Below are 24,279 nucleotides of genomic sequence, written 5' to 3' on the forward strand. Positions count from 1 at the left end.
GACTTCCTGTTTCCAATTTGCTTGATTTTCTACTTTTATATTTCATTTTCATGGAAAAAATTTAAATTAGTTAGCATTGCATTGACAATAGCACAAATGAAAGGCTCTGGCATTAGTGAAATGAAATGATCTGGTAGGCCCAAAGAACATTTTAAACTCATTCTATGGATAATTTCAAATCTTCAACTGTTTGATTCAATTTTGAATTTAAAAAAATAAAATCAAGCACCACAATTTCTCAGGAAACAGGATGTCTAGCTTCTGATCTGCAGCACTGCCAGACTCAGCAGAGAGGGAAGCAAACTGCCTGAAGTATAAAAACTTATCTATCTTTTGATTAGAGTAAGTTTACTCTGTATACAAAGCTTGCACTGCCAGAAGACATGTTGTACTGTACATATTTTGCAAATAAATAAGTAACAATAAGTTTTGTTGTTGCTGTTGTTTATTTGTTTTAAAAGAAAAACTACACTGTTAGCATCCAATGCATTTCAGAAGATATTCTGCATTATACCATGCAATAGTGGTACAGCTTATAGTATAACCCAAAGCTACAATCAGGAACCATATTGTAAACTCCAAAATGAGAAATAAAAAGCTTAATGTTTTCCCTATAAATACTCCATTTTCTTGAGAATTATGAATAACTGAGTTTATGAAGGACATGGATGCAGATCATAACAAGTGCTCAGTTCCTAAACCAGGAGGAGTGAGCCTGCAGACCTTGTGGGTTTTTGAGACAGCCTTTCTGAATCATCTTGACACACCATGCTACCTTTTTCCAACTAAGACTTCTAAGAAGGCTGCGCCCTCTCCTGACAGTTTAGGACTTAGCAGTAGTGACTGATAAAGCTGTTTTGCTGCGGCTAACCAGCTTGGACCTTGGAGTTACCAAGAACAGTCCCACCTCAATTAAAACCTTTACTGCACTATATAAAAGGGGCTTCACATTGAGATGAATATCTCAAAATTACAGCGTTTCTTCACCATGTTGTCAGAAAAGAAATAATGTGGAAGTATAAGACAAAAAAAAGGAAACAACTTTAAAATGTTTGAAGATTTTTAGAACACCACTCTAGAACAATCTTCAAATAACACAGTGCCTCTAATCCATGCAATTCTGCGAAGGAAACTTTCATGTGTTGAAAATTCAACCTTGAAATTAGGATTGTAACTCATGGATTCCACTTCATAGAACAAATACATAACACAGCTAATGCTATTATAAAGAGTCAGTCTGCCTTCGTAAGCAAACGTAATCCCCTTCAATCGGCAAAGCTCACGCAGGAATGACTAAAAAAAAAATCCCACACATCTTGTCAATCATTCACTCTATGCCTAAGTGAAGATCACCTTCACTTTTTCATGTAGGACACTTACCTCTCATCTGATCCTGCATTAAAGTTAAATAAATTTTACAGACTCACAACTGCACACTGATTAAAGCTTCTGATCCTAGGAACTACTGAATACCACCAAGAGAAGGAAATTTCCCTCTGGTCAAACTGGCAGGGACTATTTGGAAGGATTTTCTGCCTTTCTTTGTAACTTAGGATATGACTCACTTCCTCAAATCATCCGGGAATTTTACTCAACCATTTTCCTTCTATTCTAGGACCTAATTACTGACGCTGCCAATCTTTCTGGCTCTCTTCCTGTGGTACATGGTTGGGCTCGTGGCTTTTCCACACAAGAGCTTTGCATTTGTTTTAGGGTGCTGGGGCTCAGGTTGCTGCCTGGGTTGTTTAGAAGACAGTGTGTTTATCCAATATGTTCATTCACATCATTGATGTATCAGTTGTAGAAGATAATTATCAAATTAGTTCCTCTAATTATGTTATTTATGATGTTGCCATAGGGGTGGGTAACACACACAGCCAATGACCATTATATAAACACGGCTGGTATGGGAAAAGATTCTCCACAGACTAACAGCACACTCTGAAGTATACTTTGGGCCCTTGGAACTTAATGGCTGTTGCCAGATACGGGAAGAAGTTACCTAATTTGTCTGTTGCTTTACGACCAAGTATTTCACTTCTTTTACATATTTTTGTCTTCACCCATACAATTGTAAACCACAACGTTTTACACTGGGTGAAGCTCAAAGATCTTTGACGGCTAAATTGCCTACCTTCCAGTCCCCTCATTGCTTCTCCTCCTGTCCTGCCAGGTCAGCACAAGCTTTACACTGCATTTCCTCACACTAAGCTGAAAAAAAAAAGAAAACAGCCACCAGGTGGCGAAATGTAACACTCACACAGCCTCGTTAATAGTCACTTATGATTATCTTAAGCTATTGTAACAGGATTCCTAATGTAATTGAAATATTGTATTAACAATATAATTTTCGCATGCTTCCCAGAGGCCTTATATGTCTTATTAAATTGGTAGATTAATTATAATTACTCTTAAAAAAGCATTTGAGGCATTTTTATTCACAAACCTATCTCAAACACGAAGAGTCGTACGTACAACCCTGTTTTAAGCCTTCCTCAGAAAAATTACTGTGTCTAAATATTTGCTTAAGCCTCCATAGGAACAAAGCTTTATTATTACACTTTGATTGCTATTTTATTATTGTAATTTGTCAGCATGTTGTAACTGCTGTAGTGTTCAGTTTGCTACTGTCAAAGGATGTACAGCAGGCTTCGTACATTATTTAAAACCTTGTTACACATTTTAAAATACTTGGTGTTTGCAGGTTTGACAATACTTACCAATACAGTGTAAACAGGCATTAGGGAGGAAAAAAGCATTTAAAGAACAGAAGTATGCATGTGTTATTTCTCATGATTTTTATTAGTAGTTTTGCTGTTAATGTTCTTTCATCTGTGAGGTCAAATCATTGTCTGCTTGTGCTCCTTGGGGAAAAGGGCACATAAAAAAATATAAAAACCACAGTATCTCCCTGTGTGGTTTCTTGACAGTCTTTCTACCCCTTTTGACTGAATTTGCACAGTAAACAAATGAACTAAACCATAAAAATACAACCTTGACAAACCCAGTTCAACTAAAGGAAGATTTGACCAGTGTCGCACTTGAAACTAGCCTATACACACACCTTCTCTATGAAATGGAGACACTTATGAATCTCATATTCCAGAAACAAATTTGTACCAAGCTACTCTTTGAAGGAGGCAACTCTGGCAGCCCCCAGTGTTTATGAACTGAGGTTTCAGCTCGACACAGACAGGCCCTCGGGGACTCAACTAGGATTAAGTGGTTTGTAAACTCTGAAGTTCAAGAAGTTTGCTCCCTGGTCACACAGAGACATAAAAGGTGGAATAGTGATCCTGCTGTCTGTTCCAGAGGTGGATTTGGAAACAGGATTGTGGGATCATATACATGGGATCAGACTACTTCCCCCTAAACTTCAAAGGGGCAAAACTTTGCAATCAACAATTTCCTATGCAGAAATGCTATCCTAACCCTCAAGAATTAGAAATAAAGCCATATCGTAACACAGGCAAAACCAAAATCTCGTTAGAGATTTTGAGAAGAGATGCTCTAAGCCCTCACCGAGTCCTCACACCAGGGGTATCCATCCTCTGCAGCGCTGCTCCTACCTACGAAGCACTGTCCTTTCTCAGCTCTCCTCCTGCCACTTTCCCCGCTGAACACTCTGACAGATTCTCCCCGATTCCTCATCTCTATTTTGGGGATTCTTTTTATGTTCCCACCGGTTTGCCGAACCTCTCCGCGGAGAAACTCCCTCACGGCCCCGAGCCCCCTCACCGCAGCAGCCGTGAGGGAAGGGCACAGCTCCTGACAGGATTCCCGGCTCCGCACCCGAGCGGCCTCCCTCAGGCTCCGCCTTGCGTAGCCACAGGGCACCTCTTAAAAAAATAAGACTTAAATCCCTCATATTCACTAGGTGAGAGCGCGGAAAGCACCGCAAGCCGGGGCTGTCCATCTGCTCGCAGCAGCAGACTCCAGCCCGCTCCCTGAGGCACCAGAGGGGCTGTGCGGACTCGGGGGGACCCGGGGGGCCGCGGAAGTTGCCCGACCGACTCTGGGAGCCGTTACGCGGAGATAACGGCCGCCAGGTAAAAAAAAAAAAAAATAATAATAATAATTAAAAAAAAGAAGAAAGAAAAAAACCCGCTGCCCTCACTCAACATGTCCGCCACGGCTTCACCTCCCTGCCAGCCGCTCCCCCGCCTCACCCCTCGTCCAAGATGGCCGCCCTGCCGCGGTAGGGGAGGCTTGCCAGCACTCAAGATGGCGGCCGCGCAGCAGCGCCGCCGTTTCCCTTAGCGGGGCAGCCGCCGCCGCCGCAGCGTTGCTCGCTCGTTCATTTATTCATTCGCCTTGCCCGCCCTGGCGCTGCCCGCCTCTCCGGCCGCTGCTGGGAGCGACGGGGGCGGTGGCTGTGCGGGGCCAAGTGGGCGGTGGCAGCGGGGCAGGAGGCGGTGGCCGCCGGGAGGGGGCCGGGCTGCCGCGACGCGGTTCCTGTCGCCGTGACATGGGTTCCCCCTCGATGGCGGCTGCCGCGGGAGGCCTCAGATAACCGGCCGCGTCCCCTCTCCCCTTCCCCACCGCAGCCATGCCCGCCCGGGCCCCGCCGCCCCCCGCGCAGCCCTCAGGTAAGAGGCGGTGCCGCCGCCGCAGCCGCAATCCCCTCGCCCCGGCGGGTCGCCGAGCTGGGGGCGGCCGGTTTCCTCCGGGCCTCGGCCGGGGAAGGGCACCCCATACCCCACGGCAGCGAGCGGGGGATCCCCGGGGCTTGTCCTGCCTCGTCCGGGCCCTGCGAGGGAATCTCCTCTCCGCCCTTCCTCCCTCCCTCCCTCCCTCCAGCCGCGCCCGGCGGAGGGTGAGGTGAAAATCCCCGCAGCGGCCAGGGGTCGGACCTCAGCCGGCGGCTTTGTCCCTTGGAGAGCCCCCCGGGGGTGTGGGGACACCCGGGTCCCAAGGATCAGGCACGATCGTGAGGTGGCGGCTGAGGGCCGAGGGCTGGGTCCGCCCTGGGAGAGGGGGGCTCGGTGCGTGTGGTGCGGTACCACCAGTGGGGCTGGCCCGGGGGGCTTGCTTTCTGCTGCTTTGCTTCCCCTCAGGGGGTCAGGAGCTATGTTCAGCTGAAGATGACACTCAAAAAAAAAGTTATGCGGTGGGTCGGGTGTTTTTCTTCAATGTAACGCTGTTCTAAAATTCAGCAGAAATGCTGAAACGCATTTTAAGTGCTGAAACACATGCTAAGCACTGACGCTTCAGTTTGTTGTTGTACGTGGTGACCTGACGAACCAAAATATTTTTCTTAGGGAAGAACAGTTTCTTAAATGAAGGGTTAAGCCATAGCATTCCTTCAGAGTGTCACTGAGTTGGTTTCTTGGTGGTGGCAGCCCCTTTCGTCCAGCTTCAGTGCTCTGCACAGAAATCGAAACTTTGGGAAGTTTGCTGTTCCATTTGAAGTAAACATCTGCTCATAAATGCACAGAAAAAACTTCATTAACAAGAGCTGTACCACGTTGGTCACATAAGTTTTGTTCTCATGTGTGGTTTACAGCATGGTGTGCTTCGTTAGAGCTGATTTCTTCAGCTGCTGAGTTCATGGCAAAGTGAGTTTGATGGAAGTTGGTTTTTTAACTGGGCTCGTCCTTAGAGGTTGAACATAATTAAAAGTATTTCCTTCTTGTTTTATTCTCTGGACATATGAACTAGACTTGGAAAACCAATTAGCCTACTTTAAGCCTAAAAACATTAGGTTGTATTGTCAGCGCAGACAGAAGTCTGTATGCACGCTCATATGCCTAATGCAGTTGGAGATGTATCTGGAGGAATATCGTGTTAATTGGGAGAGCCAGGGGAAGGGCTGAAGTACCCGTGACTGATAAGTTTTTTTTATTTTTTATTTTTTTCAGGAAATCTCCCTTTCACATAGGTGAAAATTAATAGCATAAACTTGAGGATATGAGAATTTAAACTTAAGTAGGAATTAGCTGCATAGAAAAGAGACTTCAGAAAAAGTAATATGTTGTGATGTTTCCTTTCCACATGATGTTTTGAATAAAATACATGTTGTGTGACCTTCTAAGGTCATGTGAAAGCATGACCTCTTCTTTTGACTTCCTTAATTTGTTTATAAGTAAACAATTGAAGGATCTCAGCCTGAATATAGCAATTTGTGCTATCCAGTTCTTCTGTTTATTTTTTTTTGCCATGATCATGGTTTCATTTAGCACAGGATTTCGTAGATCTATAAAATTTAGACTTATTTGCAGTCAATTGTATTTGTTACATATTTATTTTGATTAAGGCAGCATGTGATGATTTCATGTTTGTAAGTAACCATCAAGAAATGCTTTACTAGCTTAAGTTAATGCGAGTATTTTAACACCCTAGTTGCATGAAAAACCACCAAAACTCTTAAGCACTTTCAGAAGACTTGTCTTTCACAGTGGAAATAATAAACCAGCTTAGACAGACTTCAGTCAACTCTTTGCCCTTTCCTCTTGAAATATTCATAGAGCCCTCCTTGCAGAAATGTACTGGTATCAGTTGGAAAACCAGTGGTAAAGAAACCTATGCTAGATCTGGTTATTTTCACGATACTCAGCAGCATAATCATCTTTCAGATACTCATTATCTTTTTCTACAAACTGTTCATTCCTTTCTGTGCTATTGTAGTGTCTGACAACTTAAACTATGTCTTTGTGAATGTTTTACTGTAATGACATGCTAACCTTTTCATGGGGATTCAAAATACTCATTTATGATTTTTCTGGATAGTCCTCTTTGGAAGAGTGCCTTTCTCAGATCCTACTTGTTGGTAGGTTTCACAGATTTTTACTTCAAGCTGCTCCTATGTACACACACACACAAAAGTCTTGAAATGTGCCTTGTTTGAAAACTGACAGTCTCATTTTCAGTAGACTTTGTTCTGTGCTAATGTCTGTAGCAATTAAAGTTTTGGATTGACACTGCAAGGTATGTTTCTGTATGGGCACAAGTTGCAAGGTGAGTTAATGAGTCTGTTTCTGTAAGGGAAGTAATTTGTGTTCGTTTTCTTTTTTTTAAATCCAAGAGTCATTTGGAAGAACCCCAAGGAAGGGAAATCTTCCCCTACCTTTAGTATGTTTGAAAGTAGGTACTGGGGAAAGGAAACATGAAACCTCAAGATCATATGTCTGTTGAAAGATGATGGAAAATAGATCTTATTCTTTGGAGTATTAGGTGTCCCTTGTTTATTGTGAATGTTTCTTAATATTCTTAGTATGGCAATGTCTGTGGGTGGGATAAATGCTGAATAATGTAAGTCAGTTCTTGATAAGTGTGTTTAACTTGCTTCAGTCAGGTACGTTTTTGCTTTGTTTTTTTCACCTACTTGTTCTTTGCATGTTGAAGAAAATATTAGTTCACTTAAAAGCAAGCGAGAATTTGCAGTAATGGAGGGAAAAACTACAGTTGTTTTGCTTGTGCTAGCATATTTCCTGTCGAGCTTTGTGAGACCCTTTCCTTTAAGAATGCACCTCGAGGCAGTTGTAGTCTGCTCTTTACTTTAGTGTACGTGAGGTTTGAGTGTACTGGAGAACATATTGCTCTGTAAATAAACCTCTAAGAAGAGTTGACCTTAGGTAACTTAGTTCTAATACTTTCTAATCCAGCACCTTTTCATCTTAATTTAGAACAGGTTCCCAAATAACATGTTTCAGGGTAACATCCAGAAATACATTTTCTCGCAGAGTTGAACACTGCTGTAAAATGAATTTAAGAAATGTTAAGAATGAAAGCATCCCGGTTATGCATTCCTTACGTAATCTCTCACTTCATACATTGTTTGGATGTGTACAGTAGGTTACGCACAAATGCAGTGTTCCCACAGAGCCAGATATTAAACCTGATTGACTTTCCCAGCCGAGCATGTTTGCCTACATGAGTTTAAAAACATGCTTGTTCTTATAACATCTTCCCCAATGTCTGTTCACAGATTTAGATAGTGTCTTTTTCTGCAGCTGTTGAAGCCAGTCAGTTGATTTGCAGTGAAAACATTATATTTCTTTTGCTTGTAGTAATTTTGTAAAAATAACCTGGTCTTTTTGTTTTGGGGAAGTGATGCTATTCTCGGTTAAGAGGAGAGTCATGAACAAACACAACATTCAGGTTCGTATGTTTCAAATGTTCCTTGGATTCCACAGCTGAGCATAAATGGAATATGGAGAAGCAAAACAGCACAGCTAGTGAAAGCATGTATTTGACTGCTTCTGTATAATCTGACAAGTAAGATTTAAAGGAAGATATCACAGAGCTATTTACATTTCACATTTGTGCCACCTAACTTAGTCTTCTTGTATGCGATGAGAGGGAGAGAAGCAGTGGCAAAGAGGTTTGGATCTTATATAGGGTGAATCGTCTGAGGATGCCTTGTGTTTACTGCCAGCTTGGGGAGGACAGGAAGCCTGAGCTGCTGCTGAGATAAGTGCCTGAGTCCTGATGGAAGGAAGCCTCCTGAGTTTTGTTACTTTAAAGTTCCTTTTACATACAATACTTCCTAATAGAAGGTGTCTGGCGTATTCGGTGTTTGTTGAAACCGCGATAATGTACAATTGTATTGATTAATGCCAAATGTTGGGTAATGAGAAATAAGGCTTATATTTAGACACACTGGCCGTATCGGAGGTGGAGAACATTGCTTGGATGTACATAACTTGAGGAAAACAAAAACAGTGTCCTGAAACTCCTGCTTTGTGTAATGGACCTTCTGGCCGTAACAGCATTAGATTCAAAATCGAAAGCATTGATTTCTGGAGGCTTTATGAAGTAAACATTTTCTTTCTGTATTTTGTTTGCTGGTAAGTTATTCCAAAAGGAAAAGTAAACTTAATAACCCAATTTAGGAACATATTGACTGCAGCTTGGACAATGACTCTTTTTGGATTGGATTTTAGTTGTAGGAATATTGTTTTAACAGACAGACTTCTCACATCTACAACGGCCCTTCTAGAAATGAGTTTTCAGGTGCAGTACAGAAAGACCATAAATCCATTTTCCATTGTTAATAGGCCAATGGAAAGGCAAAGTTATAATGGGAGACAGCTTTTCTTACTGGAAGCCAACATTTTGCTGTAACAAGGAGTCTAAATCTGGTCCTTACTAAGACATTTTTGATACTAGTTTGAGGAATTCCCTTGCAGTGAAGAGCTGAATGTTCTTGGAAAGAACAGATACTAGCAGCTAATGACTTGAATCCACCTCCTTGCCATTGCAAGCTTTTTGCTGCAAGGCATTTCAGTAACCTTGTAGTTTCTATCGTGGAGATCTTGATCATGCCATCCCTAGTTAGTTTAAGTTTCTTTATGGGTGGTGATAGGTTGCTTAACTCAGCTTTGCTTTCAGAATAATCTGTTATTGAGAAGTTATTCATTGTTTTGCTAATGTTCTCCTTAAAGGAAACATTCTAAGCTGTAACATTTTGTTTGGGTTTTTGTTTGTTTGTTTATGTATCTCAGTTATTTCTTTACTTAGCAGTATTACTGGTGGCTTCCCAGTGTTTTAGGTCTTATATAAGAACCAAACATGCTATTTTAAGTTTTGCCTTAGAAAAAGCGCATACAAGGAACTGTGTACACCTGCTTTTGCTTGTCGTAATTACATTCTCCTCTTTGCTGCTGTGTCTTTGTTAGATTTGCTATTGCTCTGCAAAAAGGTAATGAACCAAGATGTGGTCCATGTATGAGGAAAGCAGATGCTGTTCCCTATTTACTACAAGCAAATAATGAGATACCCTGGTTTGATAGTCAGTGTTTTAGAAACCTAATTAGTGACTTGACGTAAAAGTAGGGTATGAATTTCCAAATGTGATAGGGTATGAATTTTGTCCTGAATCCTTGCACTATCAAAACTTGAATCAACTACTACTCTAATCTTTTCCATCATTACAGACTTCCTTTTTCTCTTCTGTTGCGTATTTCAAATTAACTTGTTACGTGCTTAAATGCTTGTGGCATTAGAGGAAAAAAAAAGATTTAAAACTACGAACTGCTGTAATAGGATTGAATCTGACCAAATTAATCAGCATCATTTTTTTCTTTAAAATAAAATGGCGATATGCACCATAAGTGTATTGATGAATTACATTTATGGTGCAGCTTTAACAGTGGTCTTATGTCTACTATAGTGAAATTTGTCTGTGAAATTCCTTCATAATGAATATCAAAATATGGATATAAAGAAACAGACGGAAGCAAGAACCAGTGCCTTTATCAGCTGTGTTTTTTTCTTTTTTTAATACCAAGTAAACGGTTGCAGAAAATTGCATCTGAAAGAGAAAACAATTCTGTGATACATTTTTCTGAAAAATGTTGGGCAAACTGCATGTCATGACAAATTGATGGCAATCCATTATCACTCTAATAATATAAACTATCTTTATTATGATTCAGAAAAACTTGCTGACACTTGTCAACATAAATCTGTAATTGGGAATAAATTAATCCAGCCTAAACAGGAACACTGAAATGCACTCTTGGTTCTTCACTTCAAGCTCTGCTGTCAGAAATCTGGGCTATTACAAACCATAGAAACATAGCTGCTCTATTATGTGCAGGTAAAAACTGTTATAACTTCCCTCAAAGAAGAATCCTGACTACATAGCATGCTGAAAAATTGGTGTTTTACATTTTTTCCAGAACCTTTAAATGAGCAGATAGGTGGTAAAGTACATTTTAACCTCTTAGCAAGATTTTAAATTTGGGAGCCAATTCCCTCTTAAATACGAGGAAGATAAGTAACGTGCATCTCAGTCATGGATTTTCTTCAAATTCTGCTTCCTGAGTAAAATCACATTTTACAAATGAAGGGGTTAACCACTTGAAATATGGGTTTACAAGATGATAGAGCCTCACAGCATGACTGGCAGGGTATGTCTGAGCTGGGTGGAGAGTTCTGCACTACAAAAGATGAAGCCGCAGTTCCAGCTCATAGGCCCCGTTTGAGATGCCAGACAAAGCAGGGATTAACTAAAGGAATTAATGAACAAAGTTGTTGTTCTGTTAGCCCGGTGGCTTTTCACCAAGTTAATGTTCCAGTGAAGGATAATGAATTGGGTTCAATAGTTTGTGGTTGGCAGGTGGAACGCTTTTGAAAGTCAAGAAAGGGGTTCATAATGAAATCCTTTCTGAAGGAAAGTGCATTAAGGATAAAAATCCTCATGCTTTTTTATGTTTCAAGGTGAATTGGGAGTATGCCCCCTGTTAAAAATTTATCAATGATTAGTCCAAGGGCGGGGAAAGACTGATAAACATTTAAACAATTTCCTTCCGATAACCATTTAGTATGATGGTCTTCTGAGTTCTGTAAACAACAATTAAAGTATATTAACATATATACAGTACAATTTCATACATTTTGGAGTTCTTTAACATGGACTTTTAAAATGCATCTGTCTGTAATGTGGGCTTGTAAAATGCAGTGATGCATTTCCATCATTGGAAATAGATGACGTTCAAAAAAAACATTGATAAACGAGCCCATACAAGTGATTATGCGATTAGATCATATGGGCTAAACTGATTAAACTAATTCAAGATGAGGATTTGAAAATCTGGTCACAGCTTTGATAGTTAACTACAATTAATGTTCCTCGCAGATCTGGCAGTTTTGGCAACTGTTCCTGAAACGTATCTGGAGCAAAGCATTGTGCTGTGGGACTGCTGTTGTGTAAATGATCCCTGTGATGTTTTAAAAGTGCTTTGAAATAAAAAATTGAAGGAAGTTTCTTCCATACAGCAGAAGTTACAGGGGAGAAAATGTTTAGATGATCGGAAATCTTCGTGCAAATTTGATTGGGTTTTGGCAGTCTGGTTCAGCCCCAAGTCACCTTTGTTCTGTTCTTCCTCGCCTACCTTTTTTTATGTTAACTAAGGGGAAAACAGTCTTGGAGGTAAATTCCCTTCAACAATGATGCTTGCTGCCCCCATGTTACTCATTTTGTTTTCTGAGTGCTGCGTATTATTTAATTTTTTTAGATCACCCTGCCCCTAAGAAGCTTCTGAACTCTGTTTTATTTCTGGGTGACATTAAGCTAACTATAGCCTTTTGTTTGTTTCTTTATCATTTACTGTATTATTTTTGTTATGATAGATAACTTGTGGAAGTACATCCAGTGCAGGCTAAGAAATAATTTTCGTGGGCATTTTTCGCATGAGATCTTGTGATGTCAGGTGGCGGAGCAGTAACTAATGCAGAGTTGAATGTGATTTTTTTCAAATAACTCAAGTGAGAAACAGCTTCTACATGCCTAGAAATGTAAAAAGATTTTTCTTTAAAAAAGCATGCTTGTGGTGAAACAACTTCAGACAAACTTCCTTTTTAATGGGAAAGTGCAGAAGGACTTCTTCGAGGCCTCTGATTCATAGTGTTAGGACACATCTATGAGGTACAGATTAAAAAAAAAAAGAAATTAAACTTCTGTTATTAGTTCAGGCCTCATTGTTTAGTCTGACTTCTTAATTTAAATAATATTGGTCTGTATCCTGCATAATTTAGCAGGTTCCTCAGCATTCTCCCTAATTGTGATCCGGAAAGCCCCAGTAATGCAGGTGGGGAACCGAGCTCATGATGCTTGTTCGCCAAGTGCAAGAGATGCAGTTGACCAAAGTACCTGCTGAGATTTGGGAAATCATTAATTCTGATGTCATAGTCTAAGTGCAGAGCCATAAGTTCATGTATTTGCTAGATGGAAGCAAATTTGAGGTTGCTTTTGTTGTGCGCTTTCTCCTTCCCTTCTCATGACTTCTCATCAGTAAAAATAAGGCTCTTGGGATAGAGGATGCTGGTCTGTCTAGATTTATCTCCTTTTTACTTGAATATATTTGCTTTCATGACGTGATTATTCTAAAACTGCTTCAAAAGAAGAAAAACCTGATATGTATTCATTTGGAGTTTTTAATATATATGTTACTTCTGTGTTAACCTTGGTCTTTATTACTCATGTTGCATTGAGAACTTCAAGACTGCATCTTGTGGACTTCAGAAACAGGTGTTTCGCAATCAAATGTGTTAGCTTCCTAGATTTAACTTGTGTCAGTGTACAAGCATTTTACTTTCTTAAGCATTTAATGTTTTCTGGGCTACCTGTTTGAGAGTAGTTGAAATACTTAGGGATTTTATTTGGGTTTCTGCTTCAAATTTTTATGGAATTAGTTGCATACTTTTTTACTTTCCAGGCTGCAGAACACTCATTTTCTATTTTAAAATCATTTCTGTCTTAAAAATAGCTTTAGAGATGTCTTTTGGAGTGCATCTCTGCCAAATAAAGAAGAAAACATCTAATGACATGATAAAATGTAGTGTTGAGGCTGCAGTGGCTTTAATGATAGTGTTTGGTCTTGGTGATGGAGCTGCTTATCCCACCCTCTAGCTTTATTAGCTTTTTTTCCTGTTTGTTTGGCTGGTTTTTGGTAGGACTCTTGTCTTTACCTTCCTCCTTTCCAGCCATTTCATAGCTTCTCTTCAAGCTCCTTTTTCTTTTGGTTTATATCTAGCCTGTGCCATCCTTGAAATAGTGTTGAGGGTGGGCTTTTTTGTTCCAAAAAATGGTTTCTTGCCTTTACAGTCTCTTCAGCTTTTGTCACATGGGGTAAGATAATAAATACCGTGTCAACTGAATTTTCCAAAGAGGTGTAAACACTCTTGTTAAATTCCAGGAGGTTTAATAACAAATTTGTGCTGTTGCCTACTGAGATTAAACTGGAAATTCATGGACTCAGATTTAGTTACAAAGAGTTATTATTTTTTTTTAATAACCAAATAAATTACTTTTTTAGTTTAAAAAAAAGGGGGGGAGTAATCCAAGAAGTCCTTTCCCATTTCCAGGGCCAGTAGCAGGAATTGTGGGGGGTGAATCCCATTTCAAAGGATGCTGTTTTCTCTATCCTTTCCCATTAGTGTCAGTGTGTTACTGAAGAGCTACAGGTTCGTGACTCTGGGAGTCGTGAAGTCCCGACACAGGGCTGTAGGGTTTAACCAGCTCCCCTCTAGCTTTGAAGAGTGCTTTCCCCAGGGTATGGTGCCTTGGGATGAGCACAGCTAATATATACCAGATAAACATCTATCTACCTAACCAGTCTTTTTTTATTTTTTTTTCCTACAAAAGAACAACCAGCACGACTGCTCTGATAGTCACAAAGAAGAAATGCTGTTATCGTAGTTAGTGGATTGGAAACCCAGAAGCTTGGAAAGTAAACAGGTTGGCGAAATGTCAATGTGAGCTCAAAGTCATACTCCACAGACATCTCAGAAGGGATCTTTATGTTCATGGATGACATTAAACAGCAGTTGCTAGACCTTGATGTAAAATGGGGAGAGTGCTTTTGGTCGCTGAAGCCTCTGAGGCAGGAGAGTGAAGCTGCTCTCTGAAATACCTTGCTAAGCAGCTGGTGCTGAGTAAGCCTATGTGGGAGCTTGTTGACAACTTCATTCTAAACAACATTTCTCTGCAGTCTTCAGTTTTCATGTGATGTTATAAATTACTTCTTGGTTTCATTTTGATAAGCAGCCTATTCTTTTATAACTGCAAAATATACCCTTTAAAAAAGTTGGAGATATGTTAGTCACCTTAAAGATACCAGACTTTCCTGGTAAATACGATGAGTTGTTTGGCTCAAGAGCTGTGGTATGTTGTGCTTGAAAAGAGAGCTTCATTTGTTGTTGTTGTACCCTCTGTGTGATGTTGTTTAGGTTCATGTACCAAGGCCTTTGCCAAGTGCTTTGGAGTTAAGGATCCTTGTTTTGTTTTTGTTTCAAAACCCAGAAAGTCTGCTCTTATGTAGTAATTAGAAATTCAATTATTTGCTAATACATATAGGAGGTTTCCAATTTTCTCTTTTTCTGCAGGTAATAGTTTGTTACAGGTTATTGGTAGAAGAATGACATTTCAAATGGAAAGAGCCCAGTTGTAGCTCTCCCTTTAAGGACTCTAATGTACAAACTGGTTAGGTGATGTGTATAGTTGTGAATATATAAATAATATTAGCTAGTGGTTCATTAATCACACGCAATAGTGGAAAAAAAATAGACCATTTCTGGTGTTGGTGGGAATTCTCAATCCATACCTTGATTATTGCTTTAATAGTTTGCAATGTTAAGATGGTGTCCTTAATCTGTTTCTATCTAGGCCATGGGAGCACTTTCATACTTTTTTTTTTCCCTGTGATGTAGTGATTTGTGTTTAAATATTTTATGGATAATCTTTCTCCGTTCTGCTTTTGAGAATAAGCTGTGACAGAGAAGTTTGTTTTGCTTCTAGGCTTTGAAGGTGCTTATCATGCCATTTCCCAGCTGGAGGTTTGCAGGCCAAAAGCAGGCTGGCAGCAGCAGCTGGGGAGACAGCATGCTTTGGCTTGGAGTTTGGAAATCCAAAGAACAGGGAGATGGGACAGAAACCCACAAATTGGTGGAGACTTAAATTGTAGGACAGCAGGTCACAGGTAGCAATTATAACGGTAGCTTCTTCCACCACTCCTTCACCATTTCAAAGCGTAAGGAAGCATCTTTACAAATTTTTGGAGCTGCTGTTTTAAGTACGCAACTGACTGTCCATCAAGTGGCTTAATTTCTGTGGCACAGTGAGGTGAAGGGCACAGCTGAGTGTGGGACAAGGTAGACCTGGCTATTTGTAAGGGTAACTGGCTATTTGATGAATTCCTGGTGACAGGACGCTGGGAACTGGTGGGTTAAAACTCAATTTAGTTGCGTCGGTGTGTTGCACGACAGCTCAAGACAATTGTGTTTTGTGTTCTGGTATTTCAGCACCGTCTGCTGAGAAATGTGGTCGTGGAGTACTTGACAAGAGACTTGAACTGTCCCCAGTAGATTGAGACCTCTGAAACAGAAGAATTGGTTAGAAAATGGGTCTGGGAAATTCTTGGTGCTGCCTTTATAATCTGCCCTGTGTGCTACATCCAATGGAACTGCTGCTTAAATTTACTTGTCACGGGCTTTAGCTGAGAGTGCCGTTGTGTGGTTTTTTTGTTTGTTTTTTGCCAAGCTTCTGATGTAAACCTTGCCTGGCTTCGTGGTAGAGAAAGAAGACAGTATTTCAGAGTATTGAAAGTTATGGGTAAACATTCTGCAGACATTTTATGTAGTGGTGTTTCATGTTTCTTTTTCATCTAATATTGACATTGACCTATACGTCCACTTCTAAAATGTGGAAGAGTGAAAAATAAAATGTGAAGGAAGACAAGGTAGCCAAATTATAATATACTTCTCTTTTTTGCCTTTATAGAAATATAGTAACTTTGAAGTGGAACTAAACAATGGAACCAGACATCATTCGAATGTATTCCTCATCCCCTCCACCACTAGACAATGGAGCTGATGATGATGATGAAGATGAATTTGGGGAATTTGGAGGCTTTTCTGGCGTAAGCACTGCTGGCGTAGCTTTTGCGGATTTTGATACTCCAGACTACAGTCATCCGAAGGAGGAGTTTATACCCACAAATCATTTTATCCCCCTTCATGATTATTCTGACAATGTAGCTAGCATTGCAACTTTCACATCCGTTAAAAATGTTAAAGACTGCATTGCAGAGCTTCCTACTCCTACTAAGGAACTTTCTGATATGTCAGCTACTAGTACCAGCAAAGAAAAATCTAAGTTTAGAACTTCAGGTCCTGCTTTTGATGTAAGTTTAGAAGATATAAACAAAAGAGGGGAACGAAGAGAGAACACTGGGAAATCAGAGAGTTTTTCTTCTGATGTCATTAGAACTGATACAGCGGTTGAAAGCCAGGATGAGCAAATAGATGCTTGCAATGGTGAGAAACTTCCATGTCTAGAGATTCTAACAAACGGATTTGCAGCATCGGACTCTGTAAATCCTCAGGGAACAGAAGATCTAGACAGCATCGGTGACGCAAAGGGACTAAAAACTGTTAGCACCCATAGTACTGAGCTAAGTTTGAACTCAATGCCTAGCTCGGGTGAAGGCTTTGCAGATTTTGCTACATTTTCAAACAAAAAAACAATCCATTTAGAGGCAACAGGGCCTACAATATGCAGTGTTCTTAATGAAAGAGACTCTCTGAGCATTCAGGAAAACAATAGAATAAACAGAGTAACTCATACTGCAGAAGAGACTTGCGTTGCAGAAGCTAGCTGTGAACAGGGTTCCTCAGCACTGGAAGATAATGAATTCACAATTTTTAGTACGTCTCAAACAACTGGAAGTTCAATATGCACTATTGAAAACAGAGAAAACAATGGGAGAGGAAACCTACATGATACAGAGAATGGCAAAGGTTTTTCTCAGCCCGATGACTTTTCAGGATCAGAGGACGTCAAAGTTGATGAGATCCAAAGCCTAAGCAGTGATCTTGCAGGAGAAGACGTGGGTGATTCTGAGGATGTTAAGAATGGTGGAAGTAGTACTGAAGTTGTAGCTTGCCGTGACACACATGACGACGACTTTGGTGATTTTGGTTCAGTCAGCAGTGCATCTTCCACTTCCGTTAATGCTCAAGAATCAATAAACGCTCAGGCTTTAGAAGGAACTTCTGAACAGCCTGCAAATATTAGCAAACCTAATGATGCATTTGGTGAATTCAGGGACACAAGTACTGTTTCTCAGCTGCCAGCAACGTTGGATCAAGCTGAACTAAATCAGACTGCTGACACTTTAGAATGTAATGCTACCAGTAAAATTTCTGGCTTAGACTTCCAGCATACTGTTGAGGTAGAAAATGGTGATGATAGCGAGTTTGGAGACTTTGATTCAGTGCCAAAACCTCAAGATGAGAGCGTTGCTTTTCAGGACTCTGATGACTTTGCGGACTTCAGTTCAGCAGGTTGTAACCAGGCTACTGAGTGGAATGCTTTTGAAGATGAACAAAAAGACAGCTGTTCTTGGGCTGCCTTTGGAGAGGAGCAGGCTGGTGAATCTCATCACAGAAAAGAGACATGGCAGTCACATAGGACAGATGCATCTGTGAGGATTGATGGCCCAGTATTACACAAGACTGACAGTTTTGCTTTAGCATCTTTCCAAGGATCTACCAGTAAGCAATCTCAAGAGCCAGCACCTTCAGTTCAGGTAAAGGTGTTCTTGATTTTGCTTGCTCAGCGTTGTTCTGCTCTTGTGCATGCAGCTCTTCCTGGTTCCTGTTTCTGCGTACAACAGATGTTTGGACAGTCCTTGTTTGACTTGTGGGAGAGATTTAATTTGGTGGGTGAGAAAGGCTGGTATGAAATAGTGTGCTGTATTTGCATCTTTTCTCTTTTGCGCTGTTATTTCCTGCAGACAAATGAGCAGGGTATGTGGGAATTTGTGTGCATTTGGTCTGAAAATGATATGTGGTACTTTACATAAACTGATCAAAGGAATAAGCAATCATAAGCATTTCAGAGCCTGTGATGGTTCTTCCTTTGCTTCATAGTTTACAGCCTTTTGGGGGGCACTCTGATATTGCCTTTTCATTAAATAGGCATAAGGTAGGTGACTGGAAGCTGGAGCTACTGGTTCCCCACATTTTTCAGCACCATTCTCTACAGTGTTATCAAAAATCTGATTACAAATGGTGACTTAGTTTGTAAATAGCTGCACTCATTCACTTCGAGTGCAATCGGGAGATGTCTGACATTGCAAGCAGGCACTGTTGCAGTTTGTTTCAAAACTGTCACTGACCTTATCATAAAATATGGCCTCTGTAGCTCTGTCCCTCCTATTCTAACTCCTGGTTATTTAAAAATAAGTCTCTGTTAAACATCAGTTATGGCAAGCTCCACGTTATAGCAGTGTCGCAAATACTGGACTGATGATTTCTTGCAGCTGCTGCTGTATCTAAATGGGAGTTTTCTGGAGGGTAAAGAAGATAAGATCATTTCTCACTCCCTCGGTTTTCTGCTGTAGTTGCTAAGTATGTATTAATTCCTAAATAATTTCTTCCTAGGTCTTTTCACTAGTCATCTGTGAGATCTGTTCCTGTTCATACATAGATACATTTTTTTTAATAACTATTCAGTACTACTCTTACAAAACTCACAGCAATTTGGCTTTAAAATTCCCTTCAATGCTTCTTTTCAATCATGTCATTCTGTGTGAGTCGGTTAGAGTATGCTAAGGGCGTTAGTGGTGATATGTAGTTAAAAGCTTTGGCTTTTCTCTGGCAATAAAAGGAAATGAGGTAAGCCCTTTCTTCCAGGACCTGATGCAGACTTGGTGACAGCCATGCCTCTTTCCATTTCCTACCAGAGGCAGATGAAATGGGTTTCCAGAAGAAGGTTGTGCCAGTCAGAGCTTCGCAAGCACCAGCCAGTAGGAGGGAGCTTTTGAGGCTTAGCATTGACTTCTTGTCACATTAAAAGGTGTGAGCCTCAGCTCCTGATGCTTCCTGCATCCTGTTTTGTTCAGTGACTAACACCCCAAATTTCAAATTGACTTTGTGAGACCAAAAAAAGATCTCAAGTGAACCTGCAGATGGATTTCTCTGCCTATGCAAAACCGTACTCGTTTGCTGGGGATTATCTGACTGTGCGGGTCCGTTTCTCAAGACAAAAGCACAAATCTCTTGTTACCTGTTCTCTTGTCCATCCACCTGTGAAATTGGAGAGTACCTAGGTCATTAGTGCAATTACTCTAAATTGTTTCTGTTTCCCCTCAAAAGAGGTTGTCCAGAATCTGACAAAGAAATAGGGTGGGGAGATGATTCGAGTTAAATCATCCAGTTTTCCATTAAATCATGTTTTTGAGGGCGCTCAGAAAGTGCCAAACGTTTTTTTTTTTACTTCGAAATTTTATCAAAAAATATGGAAAATTCTACTGAAAACACTTTCTGAATGTTGATGTTGATAAAAGCAGAATCTTCAGAGGTTCAGCAACATTTTCTCCCCCTCCCCAAGTCTGTGTTAGGTAAAGATGAGCTCAATTACAATAGAAGTTCCCGGGTGTCCTGTGGGAAGGTCGTGCAATAGATTGCTTGGATTGTAAGCCAAGCTGTAAAACCTAAAGATTTTTTTTCATTCCTTCTCTTTAAACTACAGTCAGCTGTGACTGCATGCAGAGTGATTTTCTGCCTTTCCTGAGAGTGAGGAAGTACAACCCCGAGCTTGTTGTTCTGCACCAACAAGCTGCAGAGGAAGTTGAGCTGGCGAAGGTCTGTTTTGCAACAGTTCCTCAGTCTTGCAAGAAATGGTAGTTGCTACATTTTTTTTTTTTTTTCAATTAACTCTTAAAAGCAACAGTTACACATCCTGAAAACTTATTTTGTGTTCTGCAAGCACTCTTTAAGTTTTCAAAAGACTTTTCCAAACCTGTATTTCTATCTAATATCTTTCTATATTTAAAAATGCTTTGTTTTAATCTTTAGTAACTCTGTTTTGAATCCGGGGATCCACAGTTTAGTATTTGCAACTAAAAACACCATCTTGTATGTTCTAGACGTTGAGATTAGTCAAGTCAGCACCAGCCTGCAAACAGCCCCAGTACTTGGAGTGCAGAATATTAGAGAAATTGAACTGATTTTCATCACTTTTCTTACTTTCAATTAAGAGATGCCATTGAGGTCAAGCCACAAAATACAGCATGTTAAGGTATTTGCTGAGAGAGAGCGCTGCTGCATGTGCTAGACACCTGAGATAGATGTGATAACTGAAACTTCGGTGTGGGCTAAAGGTGAACTGGGATCGTTTACAAGATACAGTGTACACTTGATCTGTAATGTTGAGGCTACAAGAGTCACCGTGGTGTGGTAGTATAATAATTTTGGATGGTGTGTAAGCAGAATGTCCCTAACACAATTCTTTACAAAAGCAGAAAACTGAAAAAGTATACTTCGCCAGCAGCATTGCTGTTTCAATGTGGAAATGATGTGTACAACAACTTTCATCCTTCCAGAATGTGGCACGACAGGAAAGTTATTTACTGGTAGTTCAGGTTTCCTTTCTGTTTAGCTGTTGCTGTTTTTCTGGATATGAAGGAGACAGCAAAACATTGTGTTTTCTGAATGCGGTCTTGAAAACGTATGTGTCAGGCAAGCTACTTTAAAACCTGTTTGGTTTAGTGTTTAATAAAATTAGACCTTGCTTGAATTCAAGCAATTAAAAAGTTTTACAAAATATAGAATATAGAAGGTGAAAGTAAGGGGAAAAGGTCATAAAACCAACCTCATGTAGTAGCAAAAAGACCGTTTTGTATTTTCTCCTTTGCCTTTGGTCTTAGGTGCTCAGACTGCTGCACATGGTTTGAAATGTGGCATTTGTAACAGAAACCTCTCGCTGACCTCTTCTCTTCAGTAGTGTTGGGCAGAGGGGGGAAAAAGGGAATGGTATTCAGTTTTCAGTTAAAATCACTGAAAGAATATGTAACCCATTAGAAAGAGTGTGTTCTTCAGCCTTTGAAGCTGGAAGATACACAGCTATTGTTTGAACGCATTTCAGTACTACTGTGTACCTCAATCATGTAATGTTTTCCTTCAGCTGAAAATGTGGAGTCGTTTGTTTCGGTATAACTGCAGGCTTGCATTTGATATAGATGTGCCTTTGTGTTCAGCAAAACTGATTTAGGATGTAGTATCAGGTGAATTGCTTCATCTAACAAGTTCTGAGCAAACCTGTACCGTACCTTGTGCATTAATCCCCTTTATGTGACCACACAGCACGTGTTTGTAAGGAATATAAAGCTCACAGTGCAGGTGTTTCCATGAGATAGTGCTGAACATTAGTCAGCTGAGGGGGTTACTCTGCAGCAGTGTGTGTTAACAATATGGAGAGGATTTAGCAAAGCACAAGAGCAGTTTTTACTTACCGTAGGCATGGAGGTGGGTGGTACAGCCGTGCCTAGCCGTGTTCAGGGAGTATAAGCATCTCTAGAGGAGGCGAAGATGAGCAGTGGTTTGGTTGGAAGGCCAAAACTCTTCCCTGGTTTAGCTGAGACTTAACAAATCTGGGAACGGGAGAAAGGGAAATATAAACAACCCTTCAAGCAGCTTTTCAGATCCTCTGCTTATCAGAGAGCCTGTGTGCCGAAGCTCGACCTCTTCAGATTAATCGGAGTGGGTGATGTACAGCTCCTGAGCTGCAAGTGTGCATCAAGACAAAGAAAACCCTGCATCACTGTCATGTTGAGAGCACTTCTTGGGCAATGAATGAATAGTCATCCTCTTGGAAAAAAGTAGCTACGGCCATAAAGACTTCAGACTCCCTGTTCACTAAGATAAATTAGGGTACTGTTGGCTAAATTAAGTTCAGACAGTTGGGTAACAACTTGCAGTATAAACTTATCTGTCTGGAAAGGCTTTTTTATGTTCATAGCATAGTTTTTAAGGATGTTCAGCTGAATAACAGTCCAAAACAGACCATTAAAAGTATCTCATAATTGCTGTAATTCAGAACAGGCTGGCTAAGGGGATCTTACAACAGAAAATAGCTTGGGAGGAAGAATTGGTGTAGCATTTCTGTTCATATGCCACAGTCTTTTAAAAGTTATTTTCCATCTTGTACACGTAAGTTTTGTCTACCATACTTCCTCTCAGAGCCTGGCTGAAAAATCAGTACACCACCACTAGATAATAATAGCGTGACTGAAATGGGAAGTAAGTTTTATGTGGTCTAGTGAGGTAACTATTAAACTTCATTTTACCTGCATGGAAGACACAAGATTTGATACTCTCCAGCTGAGGGAGAATAAATGGATGAGCCTTCCAGCCAAAGAAGGGAGACAGCTTCACATTTCCACACTTAACTTGCCTGTGGTTTATAACTCTCTTGCATCAAGCAATAAAAGACACCACTTGATTGCATAACTAAATAGCATCTTCTTGCTGCCTTGTAACTCTTGGTTTAGGACCATTGTTTCCATTATAAGATATCCGCAGAAATAAATGCGGATAAATAAGAATGAAACACTTTTTTTTATTCCCCAACCTCTAAGAAATTTATGGCGCTGTGTTAAAATGAACTGCTTTTTAAGAGGAGAATGGGGAGAAGAAACACGCTGGGATCGTGAGAAGTGAAGCTGGTGTTCTGCGCGAGCTTTGCTTCTCCTCTTGGCTCGGTTGTTGTGCCTGCAGCGCTTCTCCCATTGCTTGGCGAAGGTGCTCTGTTTGCTAAGCACAGCCTGCACATTGGAGAAATAAACTTTTCCAAATTAAAAAACTGCCCCTATTTAACTGGGAACTTAGTGGTTTGGTTGTTTGTGTGCTTAGTTAACTGTTCATGTCTGTTTCTTAGTGCTTGAGCCCAGAAGACCTCGAGACCCTTTGAAGTTGGTGGGTTTGGATCCCTTGGTGATTTGTAGCTGCTAACATGGTGGAGCTAAAAAATGGATTTTAACTGTGTGGTCCTGTAGGTTAGCTCTTAAAAAGTTGATGAAGTTACGGAAGTATACAGTGAGTTTGTTACACAGCGGCGAATGTGTTGGTGAAAATATTGTTTGGGTATTACAAAACACAGCAAAGGGAGTTTCTCACTAAATGTCTACATAATATTGAAATGGCCGTAAATTCTTGTAAGAGGCCCTCTCAGAACAGTGGGTGTGTAATATCAAATAAGATCTCTCTGGTTAATCAGTTTCTTTTCTTGGCTTCTGGCCCCTGATCTTTGATCTGCCTTTTTTTTTTTTTTTTTTTTTTTGAGAGCCTTCACTGAACTTCTGCATTCTGGAGGCTGGTCATGCCTCTATCACTTCAGTCCATCTGTAAATTATACTTCTAGCATTCCTTCAAATGCCCATTTCTGTCTCCTTTCTTATGTTCTTCTGCCAGATAAATGTGGAATATCTCATTTTTCTGACTAATGTACTGCAACTTTTACACTTTTTATTTATTCTTAGGTCTCCTGGTTGTGCGTTCAGTAGACACAAACAGCCCAGAGCCTGAGAGTTTCTTCCTCTGTATCCTCTTTTCCCCTGTAGCAGGAGACGGGGGCTGAAGGGATGCTCCACTTCTCACTCTCCCCCTTCAGGGGACAGCAGGCTGCCCTGGGCTGCGAGCAAGAACCAGGTGGGGTAAATGAGGGGTTGTGCTGAGAAATGGGGCTGCCTCCTCCAGTGGAGAGAGGGGAGGCAGGAGGCACAAAGCGCCACGCTGCGTAGCTTACAGCATGGGGGTCGCTCGCTGGATGAGCTGTCGTGTGCTGATGTGTGACTGGCACCACAGACAGAAGCAAGACATCTTTTTTTTTTACCCCCTGCACACAGAGTTCCCTGAAACTTCACCCAGGGAAGCATTATAGTAGTTCAGTGGTGAAAGCTTCAATTCATATGGGCCATTTCTGTAGTGTAGCCCAAATATATTGTCTTTATGGCAAGCTTCAGCACCTCTTTTTTTCACAGCTCTGAAGAG

General features: G+C 40.7%; 2 protein-coding genes across 7 annotated transcripts in view; one reads left to right on the top strand and one right to left on the bottom strand.

Annotated features, from left to right (window-relative positions):
• LOC118251193 (uncharacterized) overlaps positions 1-4,392 on the bottom strand; it is a 67,928-nt gene extending 63,536 nt beyond the window's left edge. For 3 of the 4 annotated variants that reach the window (XR_004779697.2, XM_050709362.1, XM_035553084.2), the window contains exons 1-2: positions 4,170-4,392; positions 2,135-2,211 (exon numbers count right to left, since the gene is read on the bottom strand). The gene's annotated coding sequence lies outside the window, so the exon portion shown is untranslated. The remainder of the gene's footprint in view (positions 1-2,134; positions 2,212-4,169) is intronic. The other variant, XM_050709363.1, reaches the window with a different exon arrangement.
• Positions 4,393-4,421: 29 nt separating this feature from the next.
• The window catches only part of AFTPH (aftiphilin), a 59,013-nt gene continuing 39,155 nt past the window's right edge, over positions 4,422-24,279 (top strand). For 2 of the 3 annotated variants that reach the window (XR_007707936.1, XR_004779696.2), the window contains exons 1-2: positions 4,446-4,589; positions 16,226-18,035. Coding sequence is in view for 1 of the 3 variants with exons in the window: in XM_035553082.2 (XP_035408975.2) it covers positions 16,257-18,035 (1,779 nt within the window). In the remaining 2 variants the exon portion in view is untranslated. Of the gene's footprint in view, positions 4,590-16,225; positions 18,036-24,279 lie in introns of all 3 variants that reach the window. The other variant, XM_035553082.2, reaches the window with a different exon arrangement.

This window comes from Cygnus atratus, chromosome 3 (genome assembly GCF_013377495.2).
Source record: "Cygnus atratus isolate AKBS03 ecotype Queensland, Australia chromosome 3, CAtr_DNAZoo_HiC_assembly, whole genome shotgun sequence".
NCBI lineage: Eukaryota > Metazoa > Chordata > Aves > Anseriformes > Anatidae > Cygnus > Cygnus atratus.